We start from the raw sequence: 22,888 nt of genomic DNA, 5'->3' as shown, positions 1-22,888 counted from the left end.
AGGTCTTTCCCTTCACCATTCAGTAGTACCACCCACTATAAATATGCAGTGCTTTTCTTCTAGAAAAAAATAGGTGCCACTACTCACCATGATGTTTTTACGGTAAATGCCACACTTTTAACCTGTGCTTTTCTTCTAGAAAAGAAGGTGCCAGTACCACATACCTTTGAGGACCCCCAGAAAAAAAGCACTTTAGATACATCTCTCAAAACGTTAGCCACTACTTACAGGTGTTCTTTATTATCTAAAGCAGGTGTTTCAGGAACAAAAGAAGTTAGCTGATGCAATTCCAGGGAATGTCGGGTTTTCCCATGGACACGCTTGTAGCGAGTCATTTTTGTGGCCATGTTCAGGAATGCTGCTCTGGATTCCTGTCAAGACTCAGTGAGAGATGATTAGGGGCTGCTGAAAGAAGGCTTATAAATTCCTTCCCATATCCCTTCCACCTTTCTCCCAGAAAAAGCATGACTTCAGGCCCTCAAAAGCTGCAACAAGTGTCGATGTCTGCTTACATACAGAACACTGTTATGTCATCTCATTACGACTGTGGCATCACAATATGGCCCTAGGATATCTTCATTTCTGGATCAAAACTAGGGGAAATTGTCTGCAAAGAAATAACTTTCAGAGGGAAGTATGTTGTCATGAACTGGCAGGAGAGGAGGAAGACGATCCCAGTGAACAGTGTAGCAGGGACTGGGACACACTGGGGCAAGCTGAAGATTGGGGAAGGAGGATCACAGGTCTCATGAAGCCCAGATGCTGCAATCAGCATGGAAAGTACAAAAAGGCAGCAGAGCCGAGGTGCTGGGTCTACTCAACTGTCCATGTTGATGGACCTCGGCTTGGATGCCCCAGGATATCTGCAGGACTTTGGGCATGTGGATTGACCCTGAACTGGGGACCTGATATAGTGACTTGCTGCCAGGTGGACCAGGGGTTCAGGACAGTGTGGCATCTCCCAACTTAAATTCTAGACCCAGCAAGCATGTGCATCCAAGCAGCCAACCAAGCTTCCTTAGATGTCTGCCCCAGGGACTACAGTCTCATAGTCCTACTTGCCAGAGTACCTGTTTCAGAGCATGGGGCACTTCTTACAGAGAGAATTCAGTCCCTTCTAGCTCTGACCTTTGTTGGAACAAGTTCACCACACTGGAGTACCAGCTCTAGTCAAATCGGCTTCTGTTCCCAGCAACCTATTACAGTGATGCCTCGCAAGACGAAATTAATTCGTTCCGCAAGTCTCTTCGTCTTGCGGTTTTTTCGTCTTGTGATGCACGGTTTCCCATAGGAATGCATTGAAAATCAATTAATGCGTTCCTAGGGAAACCGCCTTCAGACCAGGTCCGGGGACAGTCTGTCCCCGGACCTCTTCTGAAGGCTGGGGGGGGACAAGGGTTTTTCTTCCCACCCCCAGCATTTTAAAAAACCCTGGGACAGCGGAGGACTTCTCCGCTGTCCGGGGCGATTTAAAAGCCCCTGGGAAGGCAGGCAGGGGGGACAAAGACTTTCGCCCCCTGCCCGCCTTCAGAAGGTGTCCCCGCCCCCCTCCCCGCTTCGGAACAGCGTTCCGAAGTGGGGCGGCTGGGGCAGGTGTCCCCGCCCCCCCTCCCCGCTTCGGAACAGCGTTCCGAAGTGGGGCGGCTGGGGCAGGTGTCCCCGCCCCCCTCCCCGCTTCGGAACAGCGTTCCGAAGTCGGGCGGCTGGGGCAGGTGTTCCCGCCCCCCCTTCGGAACAGCGTTTTAAAATGCTGGGGGTCGGCAGCGAACGCTTCGCTCCTGACCCCCAGCATTTTAAAACCTTCCCGGGACACGGGGAGATTTTAAAATGCTGGGGGTCGGCAGCGACCCCCAGCATTTTAAAATCTCCCCGGGACAGAGACTTCTCTGCTGTCCCTTGGAGATTTTAAAATGCTGGGGGTCGGCAGCGAACGCTTCGCTCCCGCCCGCCAGCATTTTAAGATTGCCCGGGGCAGGCGGGGGGGGGGGAGGCAGGCGGGGGGGAGCAAAGACTTTTGCCCCCCGCCGGCCTTCAGAAGAGGTCCTCTTCTGAAGGCCGGCTGTGGGCGAAAGTCTTTGCTCCCGACCGCCAGCATTTCCCTATGGGCTTTCGTCTTGCGATGCAAGCCCATAGGGAAATTTGTCTTGCGAAGCGCCTCCAAAACAGAAAACCCTTTCGTCTTGCGGGTTTTCCGTCTTGCGAGGCATTCGTCTTGCGGGGTACCACTGTACATTGACCAATGACTGCTATCTGAGTGGCGCAAGACAGCCGATTTTCACACGAATTTTGCCTTGTACTGTGGAGGCTCACCTGAGGCAACAGAAGATCACCTTCCTCTGGAAAGTTCCTTCCTTTTGCACTGGAAAGAGCACCGTCTAAGAATCTGAGGTTGGGTGGTGGAGGTTGGGATCTTTCTTAGCCAAACAACTCTGATATTCTTCCGTCAGAGATTCAGCAAGCATCCTAAAATTTCCAGGCATCTCTTAGGCTGACAGGCCTCCTCAGTTTATTAAACTTTTAAAAGATGAGTCTGTCATTTTAATGAGTATTTTATGTTCTGTTGAGCTGCATATTCTGTTGTACCTTAGCTTGATATCTTATATCTGTGCGTGGTCTATACATTTTTGTGTAAATAAAATTAGAAAATACATTATCACTAGGAGGGTTAGGCCTCCAGGGCAGTTTGGTTTAGGAGTACTCTAGGTAGCAGAAGCCATGCAATTATCAGCATTCCCAGGTCAGAAACTGTACAGCCACATTTCATTTCTATTTAGAGAACACATTTATTTCCACCGTAAACAATAATATACATAGGCATAAAGTTAACGCTTCAGTACAGATGTGCCTTTATGTAGAACTCTATCCAAAGGGAAGCATGGCGGCCAATACACACAACACAATGAAACCATGTCAAAAGGAGTCAACGATCAAAAGCTTTAATAAATAGCTGTGGGCTAATCATAGGGGCACACAAGGTAACTGGTAGGTCTGTTCACAAGCGCAACTCTATACAGAGAGCTAGATCTTCCCTATGAGGGAGGGGAGCATGATCTTGTGCTTGAGTCAGGCATCTGGTTGGTTGCTGTGAGAACAGGAGGCTGGACTAGGTGGGCCATTGGCCTGATTCAACAGGCTCTTCTTATGTTATTAATGTCTACTCAGAAGCAAGTCCTATTGGATTTAATAAGACTTACTCCCAGGTAGGTAGGCATTGGAATGCAACCTAAGAAGCCTAGTGACCAGAAACTGTGTCATTGCTTAATCTGGATTTGCAGTTTCTACCCTAGGGATCATCCTAGATAAAGCTGTACTCCCTTTGCCCATCATGTTTTCGTAATATCCATCCAATGCCACAAGGCCATTTTAAGGACTTGATTTTCCAACAGTCTGCTGTGAAATATGCAGAATGGTACCAAAGCTACTCAACTAACTCTATCAAATCAGGCTTTAGGTATCTTTTCAAATCGTTTTGTTTATTTCCTCTCCAATAAACCATTCATCACAAAGAGAGGAGGAGAGTTAGGAGAGTTCCTTGAGAAAGAGTTCCTGGAGGAGGATTGCGAAGCTCTATTGTTCCATAAGCAAATCCCATGACATTGCTGCTCACACAAGAGGCTCTTCAGCTGCACATACATCATTGCAAGGCTGCTCTTGGCAGCTATGTTTTGCTTGTTTGTGGGATGAATTGCCAAATAAAGCCCAGTTCATGAGAAATGCTCACATGCTGAATTAACAACAAGTGAGGAGGGGGGAATGATGGTGCACATAATGTTGGTGAAAAATTGGGCTTATCAGCCCAGCCCAGTTTACACATTGATTCAGCTCATGGGTTTTTCTTATGGATGAAACTAACTCTTCTAACTAGATTATCTATTTCCAGTATTTTTATATTACATTTCAGGGCAAGCTTTCCCAAAGTGATTCACCTCCATGATTAAAAACAGAAAACTGTCACATTAACCATTATTAATCTGTGCTAATCCTGTGCTTCTTCGGCTTAATATTACAAGTTTATGTTACTTAGCATCATAGGTACAATGCCATTTGCCGGTCTCCCCAAACCTGCTCTCACATTATCCCAATATAGAATCATATTAAAACCAACAATATGGTTGAAACACATCTGGTTAAAACAATAGCCTTGAAATACTCAATGACTGAAAATACATAGGATTGAAACCGAACTGTTTCAGGGTTTATGTCTGCTTTTCTGTGCCCTCCGCTCCAACCAACATCTTTAACTGCCGCTGATTTTTTTTTGAAATGTAATGTCCTATAGTCATAGGAGTGCTCATTTGGGTTTCCTGATATCAATCCTTCAAATACAGCATTGTAGCTCTGGTTGAGTAGCTTCCTTTCCATCTTCCGTTCCTGTTCAAATTCCATTCCAGGTTAAAAAAAGAAGTGCCACAAGAGAGCAGAAAGAAGTAAAGAGAAGTAGCCAGAGGAGGGAATATGTCTTGTGCCCAGGCCTTTGGCATTGCAATTATTTGAATAGCAGCAGTGGACACTCACTCCAGGTGCCCGTGAACCTTCCCTCCGCGCTCGCTCACAGAATGACCTATACGAACACGACTTCATAATGCCACCTAGAATAGATTCAGAGACAAATCCAGAACATATTACACCATCCATGCTTAACTGCTTCTTTATCTTATTAGCTTGAATCGGAACATCTAGGCTCACATCTTCAAACTGCTTATCCTAGGTGAAAGCATTGCCATTTTAAGGAACAATATTACATTGATTTGGCTTTATAAAATGCATTTTATTTTATTTGTCAGTCAGGAAGTGTAGCTACAAATTTACATGCCTGTTAGAAGTACCAAGACTTCCCTTTATTTAGTTGCCATCCAGAAGAATTGATGTGGATGTTAGAAAAACATAGACTGATGTTCTAATCCAAAGTTTCTGCTTGTTCCTACTCTAGGCTTGAAGCCTAAATAGTTCATTATTAATCTTTGCTTCATTGTGGCCTTTTATCTCATAGAAATATTGATAAAGGGTGACAATGACAAAATGCTAGTTCACCTGCTTTAGTTTCATCTCCAGAAGAGGAAAGAGAGAACTTTAAGGAGCTTAAGAGAAAGCAACCTTGGTTGTATTGTTTGTATTGCTTATACTGCTTGCTAATATGATATGATGAACATGTGATAGAAACGTTTTTCGGGCTTCAGAGAAGATGGATCAGAGAGAGAACTCAAACCTTGCCTAAAGTCAAGTGTCTTGTCTGTGGAAACTCATCATTTAGGAAAGTGGAAAATTGAACTTTAAGAGTAAATTCAAGAGACAATAAATGAATGTTCCGAAAGTTCAGGTGGTTAGTATAATCAGGAAAGAAACATGAAAATAAAGTGAATACTTATCTTAATTTATCATAACCTGAAACAAAGTAACTCAATTGTTGAAGTGTTTATCAAGGACCTTTCAAAGATAGATATTACTAGCCAAGTTCATGAGTTTAAAGGTATATTAGACAGAAACTACAGTTTTAAGTTCCTCCATCTGAACTTCCTTAACTTTGGGTGTGGAGAGCTCCTGCAGGCTTCTCTTCTTCTCCATTGGAACAGCTGAGAGGGACATCATTTGGGCAAGATGTTTATTGAAAGGCTAACTCCAGTTCCTTAGGAAGCTTCTGAAATGTGCTTGTGATTATTTCAACTATTACTGAGACTTTTGGAAATATTCTATGCTTTCAGACTATTTCCTGGTATCTTGTCAATATTGACTGATATCTTCAAATTAATTAGTTAACATCAAAGTAACTTGATATATTAATCTTCATGTAAATTAGTTAACATCTCAAGTAACTTGCTATATTACCATCTGTGCAATACCTGCTAAAACCCACAGAAAATACAGACCTTCAACTATAGCACATTTATTTTTTGTCTCCTTATAGTAGAAAATTTAGTTAAGACTTCTGATGACATGAAATTTACTCAGTTGATTGAGAGTACAGTATTTAACAAGATAAAGGAAAAGAACAGAATACAGACAACATTCCCATAAATTTAAATTATCTGGATTAAACGGCCCTTCAAAATTAAGGATTTTAAATGCTGTATTTATGGATATTTGAAAGTTCAGTACAAAAGTGGACCAAAATGTAATTTATCAATAATGTTAAAGATAAAATGCAAATGAATTCTGCTTTCTCTGTGTTATGGCCTTCCCCCACCCCTTGCACCTTTCTGGCTAGCAAAATTCTCAGAATTTTCCATTGCTTGAAATTAACCAGAAACAGTTTATATTATTACCATTATACAACCACTTACTTGACTGTCCTCTTATGATTGCGCAGGCATCAGAACTCCCTGGACATTGCTCTGTACCTTGTCTGTTACATTCTTCATCACTTGTACCTACACACGTATAGCATTGCAGTGCTTCGCCTGTCATCAATTAAAAACAGATGAAGGCTTTATATGCAAAGAACTATGGAAAATCAGCTCTGATCTCAGCTTCAAATAAAAAGGGCAATTTGACTTATATTTCACACAAACATTGCCAAAGAATAATGAAGAATCTAGTGAGAAGCCATTGTATTGGGTTTTAATTCAAGTGAAGAAGCAGATCAATTCACAAACATCTTGGGCTTGTTTCTATTTACCCCACATTTAACAGAGTCAATGTATTTGAGAAGTGTGATGTCCACTTTGCCTCCTAATAAAAATGAGATCTTGCAAGAAACTTTGAAACAGTAGCATGCAACTTTTACTATTCACATAATAATGCCAACCAGGAAAAGAAGAGAAATTACGAATTCCAAATCCTGTAAATTTCAGTTTCAGCAAGGTACTGTACTACTTTCCCTTGCTCGTGCAAATCTGAATGATGATTTAAAAACTAGATATTCAGCATCTAAAGAGACACATTTTCAACATGAATGGTTTCCGAGCTTCACTCAGAGGAGGGGGTTGTTTATCTGTTGTAGCAGATCAGCAACAGGAACAACACTGTGAAAATTTAATGCTGATATTTATTTATTTTTCATTTATTAAATTTGTAAACTGTACTTCATCTGAAGATCTCAGAGCTGTTCACAGAACAAAATATGCAATAAAAACATAAACAAGAACAAAACAAAACAATAACTGCCTGTTCCCACAAACATATTTAAAAGGATATAGGATGTTAATCAGCCATATGCATTTGGAAGATAACTTAAGCAACCTAACTAAAAATTGATTCATTCCCAAAGATGTTCTAGCAGGCACCAATTAAATGTACATCAAAGAGCTGGCCATTACTGTAACTATTGCATCATAAAGCTATGCAAAAAGTATTCCCTAGTATTAGCAAATCCCCATTCATGGAAGCAATTAGTGCTTTTTTCTGGGAGTACTCAAGGATACGCAGTACCAGCACCCTTTTCCTAGTTGAAAAGCATTGGTGAAAAGTGTAACGTCTACCGGGACCTTTCTTTTCTAGAAGAAAAGCACTGGAACCAACAAAATAATGCATCTGAGATGAAGAAATGCTACATGTGCCAGGTACCATAAAGAAGAAAGAACAAATAGAGCAAAATGACTTACTTTGGATGGTGAAAAGCAAACTGAGGAGGACCAAGCTGGCAAATGGCTTCATCATGGAGAGCCAAGAAATGTATCATTAGACAAAGCAAACTGTTTGTCATTAAAGCTCTAATGCTTATTCAGCATAGTTAATCCTCTATAGAGGATGATGTCGAGGATAAAGAGGTGTGCAGAATGCTGCTTATCTAGTTCTTCCCAGTTGTCCTTCAAACCAGATGTAATTCTTCTCTACAACTTTCTCAGGAAATAAATTTTAATCATCAACTAGAAGAAAATGTTTTATCTGCCATAACATCAAATAAGTCTATAATTATATTTAATTAGAGCAAACCTCATTAACATAAACTATTTGATATCCGTTTTCATATTACTCAGGGATGGATAGATGGAGATTTGTCTTTCAGATTAAACTGGAAGTGGGGAAGACTTTTTCAGATTGAGGGCTGCATTATTCTGTAGGGCCAGACCCCCACACAATCCCACTCACTTAACATACACACAGCTGCTTGTATCCAATGAAGGCATCCCAGCCTGCACACTGGGACTTTCTCTCCCTGCAAACCACGCCCTACCCCAAATGTGTTTTGAGGGTTCTCCCAACCCTCTGGTGAAGATGCAGGGGCCAGTGACAGGACAATTTCATTGGCTATAAGAAGAAGAAGAAGAGTTTGGATTTGATATCCCGCTTTATCACTACCCGAAGGAGTCTCAAAGCGGCTAACATTCTCCTTTCCCTTCCTCCCCCACAACAAACACCCTGTGAGGTGAGTGGGGCTGAGAGACTTCAGAGAAGCGTGACCAGCCCAAGGTTACCCAGTAGCTGCATGTGGAGGAGCGGGGAAGCAAACCCGGTTCCCTAGATTACGAATCTACCGCTCTTAACCACTACAACACCCAAGCTCTCTCTCATTCTCTCACCGCTGTATCCTTTCCCACAGAGGATAGAGGTGACCTTACACCAAAGGTAGCTTCACTTGTGAATCAAAGTGGTGATGATATCAAAGATACACAGGTGGTAATTCTGGCAAGTTTCAAGTTACCTGTGAAAATGTCACTGCAGAAGTCTCAAAGGCAAGATAAGCAAGATCAATGAACAGTGCTGGTCACCAGAGCAATGATTAAACCCCTAAATATATTTACTACTTAGCCTCTGGGGATTAGTGCTGCTTCTTTTGGAAGAAAAGAAAAAAACGAGTCTCATCTCTTGAAGGTATAGAGGACTTGGATGCCATGCTGTGTGTTAAACATCTGGGTACCCCCTCCATCAGGGATCTAGAATTCCATTTAAAGCACGTACACAAGTAGTGGAATGAAGGCACACCTATTACCAAGTTGGAAATGAAAATTCGTTGATAATAACGACTTGATAGGACAATCCCATTCGTTTTTCAAGTTTTATTTTTATTTTACAAATCAGCAAATGCAGATAAAATGTACATTCCTTAAGGCAAGAGTCCCCATGCAAGTAATACACATTTATATTAAATCCAAAAAAAAAAAAAGACATCCAACATGGGAACTCATGTACAAAGGGGAAAGGCTAGGATGAGCAACTGCAATTTATTAAAGAATCTGACAAATCTCCCTGATACAGGAACTTTTTGAGATCAACTTGCTATGAATTATTCTACGGAAAAAATTGCAAACAATAGCAAGGAATCTGATAGTCTTCTTAGTACTGCATACAATCAAATCAATCATTATTAAGAAAGAAAAATACAGTAGTGCATACAAAAAAGTGAAAATAGATCCTGTTCACATCAATGTGTGGACATCAGTGTGCCAATGGTCATATTGCACTCAAGGTTGAAATCCAGGATTTTGGTTAAAAGTTAGCTTTTCCCCATTTTGGCAATCAGTTCATCGCAAATCTTCGTCAATTCTTCTATTTCTTTATTCTGAAAAGGAACACACAACAAAGCAAGGAAACATTTGTTAGTGCAAAGCTGTATTTACATTTCGAGTAGTCACTGCACCAGTGGAGAAGTTGATGATGGCACTGGGAGCATAGTCTCAGCATGGAAAGAAGGGCACCATGCATTTGTCATGATGTCAATATGCAACCTTTCCAGCACTGAAACAGTAGCAGTTGCTGCTGTACCAATGCCTCCAAAGGGACTTTAGGCCAGGCGTGGGCAAAAGGTAGATCTCTGGAAGATCTGCAGAAGATTGCTGCAAAATTTCTGACTCCCAATTGTTTAGAAACTGCAAAATGGCACTTTTTATAAGGTTGCCAAAATGAAGAAAGTGAACCAGGAGTGGACTTTTGTGGGAAAGGACTGTGAGCTCCAGTTTTGGTCTTGTCAACAAATGTCTAGGGTCAGAATGTGTTCAAAGCACATTTAATTCTAACTATGTATCTTTCGCGTTTAGCTCTGGTTGGTGGATCTTGGGCTTCTTGTCAAAAAAACCAAATTAGATCCAACAAGTGTAAATTTGGCTCATCCATGCTTTAGGTATGCTTTTATGACAGGATCTTTACTTAAAGGTGCAAATCTGTTCAAGATGTCAAGCTCAAAACGCTGCCTGCAGCTTTATCAGTTTTTGTACCTGCAAAGGGAGAACTCTACAGTTTTAAAGCCAGTGGTTAATTTTATGCAGCTCTGTCTCTAAATAACAGGATCTATGCAGAGCCTACTTGGATTTTTAAAAAGGATTTTAAAATAGCTGCTTTTCATACTATATCTATATACCATATATGCAATCCAATTGTTATGGTCACCATGTGCAGTTCATGTAATAGGCATATCACTCACAATAGGAAAGCAGAATTTTTCCAGATATATTAACTTGACATTCAAAGGTGACTTCTTGTATTATGTGATGCCAGCCTACACGGTACATATGACCCATAAGAGATTCCATGGACAATGGTGATAAACTTAACATGGTGCCCTTTGATCCGGTGAACTGTGAGTTCCAGCTAGGTCTCTGTGTTGAATACACCATCTATAATTCACAATGGTCAAATCCCAGCTCCAGTTAGAATACTCAAGCTGGACAACAAACACATTACCTACTGGATGATGAACTGTGACATCAGAAAGAGTTACTCAGTCGGAATCCTCCGGTTCTTAATTTGTTTGGGCAAGTAAGTACCACATCTGACTCTGGATGCACAGATACAAAACACAATACACCCTCTAGCAGCAGCTTTATAAGACAATTCATAGGGAGTTTACCTTTTGTTCCAGTGTTCTTTCCAAAGCATCCACCTTCAGCTGCTCTTTACGGAGACTGGCTTGGTAAGCTGCCTGTTCTTGTTGAGCCTTGCCACGAACTTGTGCAATTTCAGCATTGGCTCTGTGAAAACACAGCTCATTAAGGGTGCAGGCCATGGAGGGTTTGCCTTGCTTTTTGTATACACTCACAACATTGACACATGGAAGCACACTAGTGGGTCCATGTGCCTGCTTGCCCTTGGAAAAGTCACACTTGAGAGCTACTTAAACATGACAACATTTCACGCGCAATGTTTATAATGGAGGGAGCTGGAATTTGCATCGTTGTGACTCATAACACACAATCATGAGTCAATCTGAAATTTATAATAAAACAGGGCTGTGGTTATGCAGTGATCATACTACGCAAGTACAAAACTTGCCACTGAATGCAGAACTGAGTTTGCACAATTTGAAAAAAGGGGATTTTTTTGGCTGTGAAAATGGTCCTTCTATTCATGGAGACAATGTCTAGTGAAACCTTAGACGCTGAAGATGGAATAGAAGGCAGAGCAGGAATCACAGGAATTCAGCAATATATATATGGACCTCCTCCACTCATGACTTGCAGAATAATACAAAAGAGGCAAATATATGAAAATTAGCTGAGGCTAGAGCGGGGAAGGGGAACCTGTTCAGGCCAGATTCTTATCTCCTCTACCTTTCATGAGTCAACTGTGACAGATGAGCAAGGTTGCCAATCAGTTGACATCACAATGACATCAGGTGATGATGGTCGGAACTTCAAACCACCATGCAGGGCTTGCAAAGAGCTGCTGATCAGCAGGCTTGAAGTCATTGCCTACCAGCTGTTGGGTGGTGGCTTCAAGTCCTGCTTTCTGCTGCAAGTGGCTGTGTGATCCAGTTCCCCATAGGGAACTCAGCAGCACAATCAATCTAGCTGCATCTCCACCTGCCCCACACCCGGCAGCACATATGATGGTTTGGGGGGGGGGAGAGGCCTTGTGGATCAATTTGGGATCAATGTCAGGCCAAAACTGGCCTATGGGTTGGATACTCCCACTACCGGGTTAGAGAATTAGACAGAAGTTTTTGGTTGACAGGCCAGGGCACCTCTCATCCACTACCAAAATACCTGTCCAGCTTTTCCTCTGCATGAATTTTGAGGGCTTGGTATCGCTGCTCTTCTTTTTTTACTCGTGATAAGTACTCTTGTGCACATTTCTTTAATACTTCTTCATTCTTAAGTGAAAAGAAAAAGGAGAGTTAATAGGAGGGCAAGAATTATTTGACTGGACTTTTGTGATCAAACTTCACGGCTTCGAATGGCAAGTCCCTTTCCCCTCACCCTCAAGTGTACCTCCAGTCATTTCCATGGAGGAATTGTGATTTGCACACAAAACAGGGATGAAAATCAGGCTGTCAGTTAAAAGGAACACAGAAGCCTCTGGGTGCAACACACCTCTCTATCTGTACACCTTAGTTGCATGTGGACCTCCAGGCTGAGGCAAAAGTCTACAAGTATTTATTCACAGTGACTTACCTTCCTAAATCCTTCCAGAACCTCTTTCATTTTTTCATATCTTCTAAAGAGATCTGCCAGTGATTTTTCCACAGAGTTCAGATCTGATAATGCTTGCTCTTTTTCTATGATCAGCTGCTGGACTGTGTGGTGTGACATGGATTTTTCTCTCTGTTCATCTTCTGTGGGAGAAAATTACAGAAGGAGCACAAGTAAGAATAATGAAAACTTTTTAATTGGTATTATCCACTGTGCTTCATAGGGAATATTAAGATACTGCAAGAGCATGATAGAGAGGACATAAACTGGGCTCCTTTGGGAGGGAAGACTGGACAGGAATTTAATAAAATAAACTTGCATTGGAAATTTCATCTAACCAGAAGGTTGTTTGTTTTTAAATTATGTTTTGTTTTCTAATGCAGGAACTAAATTGACCTCATTTCTCCTCATGATACATTCTAAACAAGCCTTTCCCAATCAGGTGCCCTCAAACTGTTTTGCACTATAACTCCCATCAGCCTCAGTCAATGACAGGGATTATGGGAGTTGTAATCAAAAATATGTGGTGGGCACCTAGTTGGGGAAGCAGGTTTTAAATAGAGTAAAGAAGCACAGTTTGGCTTCTCTCCTTTGGAACAGAAACAGGCACTAAACACAACAGAAATGTTTCTGCCTGGGAATTGCCTTCCGTTCTCTAAGAAACTTGCTTATTCCAATGCAGTGCAGTTATTACCATATTTTTTGCTCTATAGGACGCACTGTACCATAGGACGCACCGGACCATAGGAGGGGGAGAACGGGGGGGGGATTCTCCCCCTCTCTGCTCAGCGCCCCTTCAGCGAAGCGGCAGGAGAAACGGAGCCCCTTCCATTTCTCCTCCCGCTTCGCTGAAGGGGTGCTGAGCAGAGAGGGAAAACTGTGCAGTGCTTCTCCAGCGAAGCGAAGCCTGGAGAGCAAAGGAATCGGTGTGCACCGACCCCTCTTGCTCTTCAGGCAGCTATCCGCAAGCCTTCGGAGCACAGGGAACTCCCTCTGCGCTCCGGGGGCTTCAGGCGGCTTCAGCGAAAGCAACGCGAAGCCTCCGGAGCGCGGGGGGAGCTCTCCCTCTGCGCTTCGGAGGATTCGCGTTGCTATCGCTGAGGCCAAGGAGCCTGCATTCGCTCCATAGGACGCACACACATTTCCCCTTCATTTTTGGAGGGGGAAAAGTGCGTCCTATAGAGCGAAAAAGACAGTAATTCAGCAATACTGATTAGGCTTCCTGTTGATGGAAAATGAGCTCAACTTACATCAACCTGAGGCAGCAAACTTGGCAAACTTAGAATCATGACGTTCGTGGAAGTGCTAAACACAGCAAACCGCACACAGATCTTCACTTTTAAAAGTGGTTGCTCCAAACAAAATAACAACCCCCACCCCAAACAACACTATGCACACAGTTGTTTCCACCTGCCACACCCCACCCTCTTGCCCTGGAAGTCTTCATGATGGGACTGTTACTATTAACTGTTGACTTCTTAGTGCTATATAGCTTTTTTTTTTTAACCATGGTCACCATATGATCGTACTTAGGCTGTTTATTTTCTGCAAACACTTTTGAGCACAAATGTATCTGTGGAAAAAGTGGTAAGTAAAACCCTCTATGACTATGATTGCCAAAAATGTGATATACTTCCTGTATCTCAGAATGTGGAGATTTGCACTCTCTTTTCCTACACTTCTGAGGAGACATCGAAAGTGGGAACTCAGACACCAGCACTAACTACAATGAAATGAATTTGTTGTCCCTACAACTAAAGCTTGTACATCTCACTGATTGATATTCCAGTTGGCTAGAATCCAAAGAAAAGAAACATGTGCATTAAAGAAGGTTATATGAAATTGGTCATGGGTGGAAGAAACAGTTTCTGTATATAATTTTATGTACCGTTGCCACTGTACACATGCTGAAAATGCTGAAACACAGTCTGCTGGTAATGACATATTTGTCGTTATACCCTGTTTCAGAGGTTAAAATGAAGCCTGCTATCAGAAATCTGCCAATCCTTTCAAAGGACATTGGATATCATTGTCTGGTATTTCTAAGCAGATACGGCAAATACACAGAAAAAGAAAGAAAAGGAAAAAAGAAATGGCATATGCAGGTGCCAAAGTTGGTGAAAGCATTACTTACCAGGCTTGCCTTTGTTTTGGAATTGCAAGCAAAGAACAAGAAGCAACAAAAATGGAAGCAAAATAGAAAAAAAATCAGGGAATTTAATCAAGAAAGCAGAAAAAACTTAAATGCAACAATCTGTAACGCAAAGAGGGCAATATCCCCTTATTTCAATGTTGAAGAGGTAAATAGCATAATAATCTTGAATGAATGAATGTAGTTTCAATTGTCAGTTGTAGCAATGAGAAGCCAACATGTGAATGAATGGTTCAACAAGGGAGCTGTGGGGGGTCTGTAAACATGAAAGCATAAGAAATGGGGAAGGAATTGATACTGGCAAAACGTTCAGTGCAAGGGGCCATTTGAAAAAGAACTTGTATAATCTGTGGGTGAAGTGTTTGCTTTCAGCATTGGTGATGTTTCACTTTGCAGACTCTCCTGCCAGCCTGTACTTGGCCTATAGAGTGCATGGCACCCACAATGTTGCAAACACAAAAATAATGCAAAACAAAAATTAATTTTGGAATGCAGATGAACATGCAATAGAGGCTGAAGCAGAGGCACATTGAAGTGATTTAACAAAGGAGATTATATGAAGACAGACAAGATCTGAAAGGTACATGCCAAAGGATACTGAGGATATAAGCTCCTGCCTCACAGCTCCTATTCATAACTTTAGAAGCCTGCAGATATATTTTCATCTACATTTCTGGTGAGAGTTGCAGTACTGTGTTCTCCATTAGTTAAGACACTTCTTTAGAGCTTTCTCAGAACTACTTGACCCAATTCAGTATTATATCGAAAGGGATTAGCAAAATACAGTCACAGCTGCAGATTTATAAAGAGCTCAGAAGGGTCTCTTCAAGCTATAAGTGGAAACCATTCTGATGAGCTGTTTTTTTCTTACTTTTCTTCTGCAGAATACTAATGTGTGTAACTCCATCATCTGTATACTGCACAATCAATATATTTTTATATACACACCGGGTGATCTTGCCGCATGTCTAACCAAGTGATACGAGACACATGCGATGCAGCTTAGAAGCAAGCCACCAAGTAAGCAAAAATCCCCGTCCCCAAATTGGAATGTGAAATCTTCCTGTTATGATATAAAGTAGGAATGGGGGGTACCTTTGGCCCTTTGGGTGTTGCTGAACAACAATTCCCATCATCCCCTGACCACTGGGGTTCATGGGAGTTGGAATCCAACAACACTCAGATGGCCACATGTTTCCCACCCATAATATAAAGCATCCTGCCATAGGAATTTTTAAGCCACCCTAACTTTTAATAATAATAATAATAATAATAATAATAATAATAATAATAATAATAATAAATGTTAGTACAGTTTGGCATCTTGAGCCTTGAGCCTTGAAGCCACTGTGGAACATGTGAAGTTCAAAGTCATAATGAGTATGTGCCAAAGCATTTCTGATCTCCATGAGCTGGCTTATCCTGTCCTTGGCCTACATTAGTTCCACCTAGGGGACTAGTAAGGAGGATGCAATGCACAGTGCACAGTATTAGAAGCAATATTAGCACTGGTTTATAGAAGGTTTCCCCCTCTATCCTATATTTCTTCTAGGATTTACCATCTACACAGACTCTCAGGAACCTTTCCAAGCACATGCCTCTCTGCTCCATCACACACCTAAAGAAATGCTCCATCACACACCTAAAGAAATAAGTGCCACTTATAGGAGAGGGTTTCATTTATGTGATTATTCCATAGTGTCCAAAGCCAGGGAAAATGTGTCTTGGGACATTTGTACAGAAATAATGTAATTTAAGGTGTTTGGAAGAGGGGACACACACTTCTACCATGTGACAGCCAGCCAATGAAGCTTATGAATTCTACCTGTCTACAATAAAAAATGGCAGCAAAGTCCACTTTGGGTGACTATCACAAAGGTTTCATCCCAAGTTTGCATTTTCACCAAAGCAGATATATCCCTATGGATACAACCCTATGTACGTTTCCCTGGGAGTACGCACCACAGAGCTTAGTGGGAATCAGTTCTTAATAAATATGCACTGTAAATTCAGTCTGTAGTAATTTTATCTTAACTTGGGGGGGGGGGACAGAGAGAGAGCAGGGCTCAGTTCAGATTCTGTTGCTCTGGTGATGAAATTGTATATCTTTTCAGAAAAATTAACCACCACAAAAACACAAAGCTCTTGAGTTAAAAGGAAGAAAGGGAACAAGAGTGAAGGGAATAGACTGGGAGATGCCAAATGGAATAAATTCATCAGAGACTATCAAGGTATGTTTCTATCTATCTCTTTAATTGGGGAAAACTAGCCTGTAGAGCTAAAAAGCAAAATGCTAGTGATGAGCAACTTTGGGCAATTTTTAGGATGTTATGAGGGACTACCATGCTTCACAAGCAGACACAGATGTGTGCAATATGCATTGGAAACTGCTAACAATAAATGTATAATGCTGATGCTGAATGATGTTGACGGAGGACAATAGAAGAAACAGGCCAGGAAGTATTATGAAGAACAGACAGACACAAATTAACCCAAACAGGTATGAATATCATATTTTAAATCTATAAACATACATTTTAATGGGTATATTGAACTTACCCATTACAAATTTGTAACTGAACTGTATGTGCACATATGGTACTACATTCCAGAATTGTACTCTGAATAGCTGGGCTCTACTACAGAAAACAAACACTTAGTACTCCTTCGTAGACTGAGCTGTGCTAGTCTGTTTTATTTAAACCCGGAAGTAGATGAGTGGTTACTCTATTGCTATGTTAGTATGATCCCATGAATCTACAAGATTCCTATTAGCACTGTACTCACTGGGCAGCTTTGCAATTTTTTTTTTTAATTGCAAATATGGTTGCTTGGGTTGTGGTAACGAAAGAAAGACCAGAATTATATGGCTTCCAAAGACAATGTACATATTTTAAACCCTTCAAAGTGATGTTCCTTTATGTGGCTTTAGTCTGTTATTCCAAACGAAGAGACCTTTGTTTTTAGGGACTTAAATAATACTTCCAAGCTGCTGATAGTCTAAGCCCAGCAGCATTTTTAAGACAAACTACCTTATAAATCATAAGAATTTATATGCTGGAGCTTATGCTCTACTAATAACATTTGTCTGTCTTAAAGGTGTTACTAGATTCAATATTATAAAAAGTCTAGTGCATTTCAAGCTAAGGACTGATAAATGTATGCCACAGAGTTAAAGAGCTTGTGACTAATGGCCAAGCTGGTTTGGAACAGAGTTTCTAAAAGAAATATCAATGATGCCCAGGAGTGTTGCAACATTTTCAGATCTAAAATTTTATAAACATTTATTTGTGAAATATTTACGTAGGTATTTGAAGACAAAATAGTGGCCTGCAGTAAGACAGAAAGGGACTTTTCCTTTTTTATTCTTTTATTATTTTGCATAGTGAAGTTTGTTAACTAGACATCTGCCTTCTTACTACTGCAGTCTACAATCTTGTAATGTGGTCGACTGCAATCCCATGTTGGGTCAACTGCCATGAACAAAGTTGGCTCAGATCACATTTGAAGTACCACACATAACTATGGCATCTGCTCAGTTTTCCTTGGGAACATTCTAATAAAAACCAGCTTTCAGATGAACAAGGGATTGGTAACAATCACCAAGTCCTCCTTTAGGTGAGACCATGTGTTTGCACGTGTGAAGTGGGGCTCCTGACCCACTTTCATAGAACCAGCTTTGTGCACTAGATCATAGACTACTTCTGAGACTCTCAGAATGAAATGGTATCTTTAGGAAAAAGAGCCATAGATTCTGTTGTGCACACAAAACTACTTATATTGTGCCTGAAATAGTGCCTAGAGTACTTAGGATCAGGTTGCCAGTTGCTAAACATTTCAATATCTAATCATTTGTTCTTGTTTGAATAATTTCATGGATCGGCATAGTCCATGTGGTGCTCTCCAGATCTTGTTGGACTACGACTCCCATCAGTCTCAGTCCCCTTGGTCAGTGATCAGGGATGATGGGAGTTGTAGTTGAACAACATTCAAAGGGCACCGTGTTGGCTTGCCCCGTTACAGATCACCCATGGAGAAGTACCTTTTGGCAGGAGTAACTAAGCAGAGAGCTTTGCCATTCTGATAAAAGTAATGCTGAATAATGAAAGGATTTCTGAAGATGGAGCAATGGATTCTATCCAAGATGCCTAGGCTGTTGTGTACAAAATCAATGTGACCAGCTATAATTCAGATCTCTGTTTCAGGAGAATGTGAGGCTGGTTTTCCAGGACTAATTAGTAGCTTCTGCCCCCCTAAGATACTTTCAGAATTATTGCTGATTTTTAAGGCTAAAGGAAACCAACTTTAAATAAGTTTCTATATTCTCTTAACAGAATGAGGACAGAGAAGTTCATCTTCCATGACACCGCCACCTACCTATCATTTGGGCAATCGTCTTCTCATATTCTGAAACAATTTTCCTATAGAAAAAGAAGAAAAGATAATGAACATACATGCACAGAAATTAAATTTTGCAATGGCATCTCTGAAGGAAAAGCCTTATTAAATACCTTCAACATACTTAATAAGATACATGTAGTTGAGTAACAAACAGGGCAACACTCCATCAAAGCTTAATTGATACACAGCACAGCACACAGGGTGGAGATATTAAACTCATGTCCTCATCAAGACATGCAGTGCCATGTATTGTGGCCTGTCTAGTATTAGATTAGCCTTCAAATTGGTGCCCTCTGGATGTTTTGGACAGTAATTCCCATTTCTTCCAGCTGGCATCTGGGAGAGTCAGTGAAGGGTATGCTAGATACATTCCCTCTTTTGCTGTAGACTTGATCAAGGGGTTAGAGAACACATAAGTTATCTTCTTATGAGTAGGCTTCCTTGTCAATCCTTAAGAGACCCTTTTGAGTATATTACTTGAGGGGACTAATAAATCTATTACTGAACAAATGGCAAGATATCTGAACGTCATAACTTTTAGACCTGCCATGATTGTTACTTTCCAGCTTGCTGCTATTAATCATCGGTTTTACTGAGGATTTGATTTTTTACTTTGCATATTGGTTGATAGATTGTAATAAATACTTGATTGATTGATTGATTGATTGACTGATTTGATTGATTCTTTGCTTCCCTAGTCCAGATGGGCCATACACAAATGAAGGCCTTTATCAAACCACCACTGACTCCAAGCTTGACAGGCCTGTAATATGGAATATTTTGAACTTGCCAAAATTTGGAAGCAATCTGTTGGTTAATTTTTTTGTTATAATTAATTTTGTAAGCATCATTACTCTGGAGCAAAGTCATATCTACCACTCCTCTGGAACTCCAAGTGTCTAAACCACAACAAGACTTCTGAAGCAAGCCATCTACACAATCTGCAGTGATGATGCACCAAAGACTTCATAATTCTACAACACTTTTGGGGATTGATCCAAGTGTATTAAAAATCAAAGATGGTTTTGTCAATGGCTTTAGCCGGAGACAGTTTGTTCCCTTTTGCTATTCCATATGCCTAACTGGTGAATTCTTAACATGCAGAATACAGTTTCTCTTGCCAGGAAGTGCATATTTGCAGAGGGGGGCATTGCAGTAAGAACAGCGGCTTGCCTCATCTTATACCAAATCTTATATATTAAAAAATAACGAGGGCTTACATTCTCATTTGGGGGGGGGGAATTACAAAAATAATCTGTGATGCCATGACAAATGCATAATGTTATAATTTTATGAAAAAGTCATAAAGCTGTCAAGCAAAACAGCAATTTGAAAGGTTTGTCCTCATTTTAAAAACACACTCGCATCCTATTACATCCTCATTTTAAAAGCACACCCTTGCATCCTATTTTGGATTTGTTCTCAAAAAGAGGCTAGCTGGAATAAGCAGATTAAAAGTGATTTAGGAAGCTGATCCTTGCCTTTCCAGAGTGAAATCAGGCTAATCAAATGTGACTAGCCTTAGTCTGTTATGTTTGAGTGATGAGTCATAGTTTGCCAAGTGAATATTCAAGGTAGGTTGCACGTCAATCTGTACTGCCTTGTAATAATAATAATAATAATAATCACCTGATGCTGTTGGGAAGTCAAACCCATTTTAGGCATAATCTGTGAATGTGAATATTGCTGGCATATCTGCAGGAGATTCTAACAGCTAACTGCAAAGGTTCTCAAGAATCCCTTGCAAAAGGCATTTTTTCTGGTTTGGGTTTTTTGGTTCCTGCTTTTATTGTGTATTTTTTGTTTTTATATTGTAACTGCCCTGAGATCTACGGATGAAGGGTGGTATACAAATTTAATAAAGACATAAATAAATAAAATAAATAAATCATAAAACAGTACAAGACTAACAGATAGGATTCTGGGCATTTTGTTCATTGTCTCCATGTTACTAAAGATCTGATGCAATAAAGAAATAAATCACAAACAATTCTGAACAGCAAATAGCAGCAATGCATAAATGCTGTTTTACGTATGGATGCCTTTGTATGTTATAACAGCAAGTCTTCTGAAAGCACAGGCATAAAAAGAATAAAAACACACCGCATTTCCATGACTTCCCTCCTGCTCTCTTCGTATTTGTCTTTCCACTCTGACACCTCTCTTTCCTTAGCTATGATCTGTTACAAGAGGAGAAAGAAACCTGTTAAATCATCTTAAAGGCACAAAGCATCTTGTCAAGTAACCTATTAAATTAAGAGAATGGGAAGATTTTCAAATAAAAATGTTTAGGCATTTCCTGCTTTTACCATTCTAGAAGACATGATGGCTAAACAGGAATACCATATTGGCCTGAATATAAGCCGCAGCTTTAAAATTTGAAGGGGGGGGGAGAAAAAACACCCGAATATAAGCCGTTCCATTCCTCGCTGCTCCTGGCTGCATACTGGGCCGAGGGTGGGGAAGTCACATTGTGTTGCCGGCGGCCTTTCCCCTTCCTCGCTCTCTCCATTCCTGACCTTGGGAGAGGATGGAGGACTACGTGCAGGGTGGACACCGCTTTACTGCGCTCCTGGCGCTGTTTGCCCCGCGCTCCTGGCTGCATACCATAATGTCGCAAATATAAGCCGCACTTTAACTTTTCATGGTCAGAATTTGGGAAAGAAGTAATGCTTATATTCAGGCCAATACGGTAAAGTGTGCCAAATCTATATCCAGGTTTCGCTCTAGCCAGCAAATTGTCACAGAGATTGGGGTGGGATCTTTCACCATTGCTGTACATGTAGAAAACTGGTGTGAGCCATACTGGCACCTTCATTTCGACTCCCATTCTAGCTAATATACAATGCTGCTCTAATCTTCTGAACCTTCTTGTTACCTTTTTCAAGCATACATGCTTATCTCACACCATCAGTGAGAAAATTGCTCAACTGTTGCTCATCACTTCCCTTTTACGCATGTAGCACTGATGTAAGCCAATCTGCTTGGCTAAAATTTGGCCAAAGGCTTCCAAGCGCATTATTCCAATATGCTAATGAACATGGTGTACCTGCTGTATATGTTTCTCTCCTGGCTAAACAAAATAGTTGTTCAGCGATACATAACTCATGCCTCAACTGTGTAAGTTTTTCCCCACAAACAAAAAATTATCACCCAAAATTTGTTGGGGCCAGCTTTCTATTATGCAGAGCAGAAAAAGGTGTACAATTGAGGGGCAGTGCAGAGAAGCTGTAGCATAGCCATGGTTGAGGTTTAAAATGCTGATTAGGAGCACTCCAGGGTTAGGGTTAACCATGGGACATCATGCTGAACTGGAGCTAAGGGTTTGAGAGACAACTTATGCCTAAGTGGAATTATTCATTGAAACATTCCACTGTTAACCATGGCTAGGAAACCACTGGCACTACAACTCTACTAGCCCATTGCTTCAACACCCTAACATAGTTATTCTTTTTGTACACAGGTAAACCTCAGAACAGCTGCACTTAGGAAAGCCTACTCATTAAAAAAACAAACAAACAGAATTTTATCATTTAAGATTATGGGTTACCTCCTCTCTGGCAACTCTCAAGGCAGAATCCAAGTCTTGCTGCTGGTAAAGCAAACTGGAGGTATTCTCTCCCTCCGAGCTGCTTATCCGAGAGTACAGTGCACTTTTAGAGATGGACACATCAGCTGATATGGCAGGGTCTCTCTGTTCATTAAAAAAAGAGGGGAATAGTATTGATCATTAACCATATGTTCCACTAGTATTTCAGGTATCCATATTTTTTGGGGGGGGCAGTGGACAATGAGGAAATGTGAAGTTATGATGAAGGGAAAATGTTCATCTGTATATAGCTTAGATGGCACTATACAGATGCAAATGGAATTGAAAAACAGAAAGTGTATATAGAAAGGTGTAGTCAATGATATTTTACTCTGAGTGGACCCATTGAAATTAATGTCAGGGACTAATGTAGGTCCATTACTTTCAGCGAGTAAGAGTTTGCTGACTACAGCTCACTGTGCTATTCCGTTCATTGTGTTTTCTGTTTTCATACTTGTATGTCTT

General features: G+C 40.9%; 2 protein-coding genes across 13 annotated transcripts in view; both read right to left on the bottom strand.

The window, feature by feature from the left end:
* Nucleotides 1-520, bottom strand: part of BTBD16 (BTB domain containing 16) — a 29,013-nt gene extending 28,493 nt beyond the window's left edge. The window contains exon 1 of the mRNA XM_082222769.1: nucleotides 229-520. Coding sequence (XP_082078895.1) covers nucleotides 229-347 — 119 coding nt within the window. The 5' untranslated portion in view covers nucleotides 348-520. The remainder of the gene's footprint in view (nucleotides 1-228) is intronic.
* Nucleotides 521-8,918: 8,398 nt separating this feature from the next.
* The window catches only part of TACC2 (transforming acidic coiled-coil containing protein 2), a 154,955-nt gene continuing 140,985 nt past the window's right edge, over nucleotides 8,919-22,888 (bottom strand). For all 12 annotated transcript variants that reach the window (XM_082222733.1, XM_082222728.1, XM_082222732.1 and 9 more), the window contains 7 exons: nucleotides 22,385-22,528; nucleotides 20,938-21,014; nucleotides 18,811-18,854; nucleotides 12,264-12,424; nucleotides 11,856-11,962; nucleotides 10,721-10,841; nucleotides 8,919-9,436 (listed from right to left, as the gene is read on the bottom strand). In XM_082222733.1, coding sequence (XP_082078859.1) covers nucleotides 9,371-9,436; nucleotides 10,721-10,841; nucleotides 11,856-11,962; nucleotides 12,264-12,424; nucleotides 18,811-18,854; nucleotides 20,938-21,014; nucleotides 22,385-22,528 — 720 coding nt within the window. In that variant the 3' untranslated portion in view covers nucleotides 8,919-9,370. The remainder of the gene's footprint in view (nucleotides 9,437-10,720; nucleotides 10,842-11,855; nucleotides 11,963-12,263; nucleotides 12,425-18,810; nucleotides 18,855-20,937; nucleotides 21,015-22,384; nucleotides 22,529-22,888) is intronic.

Source organism: Podarcis vaucheri, assembly GCF_965113315.1.
Source record: "Podarcis vaucheri genome assembly, chromosome: 5".
In the NCBI taxonomy this organism is placed as follows: domain Eukaryota; kingdom Metazoa; phylum Chordata; class Lepidosauria; order Squamata; family Lacertidae; genus Podarcis; species Podarcis vaucheri.
Note: the sequence above shows the minus strand (reverse complement) of the source record. Positions and strands in the feature narration are given on the sequence as shown.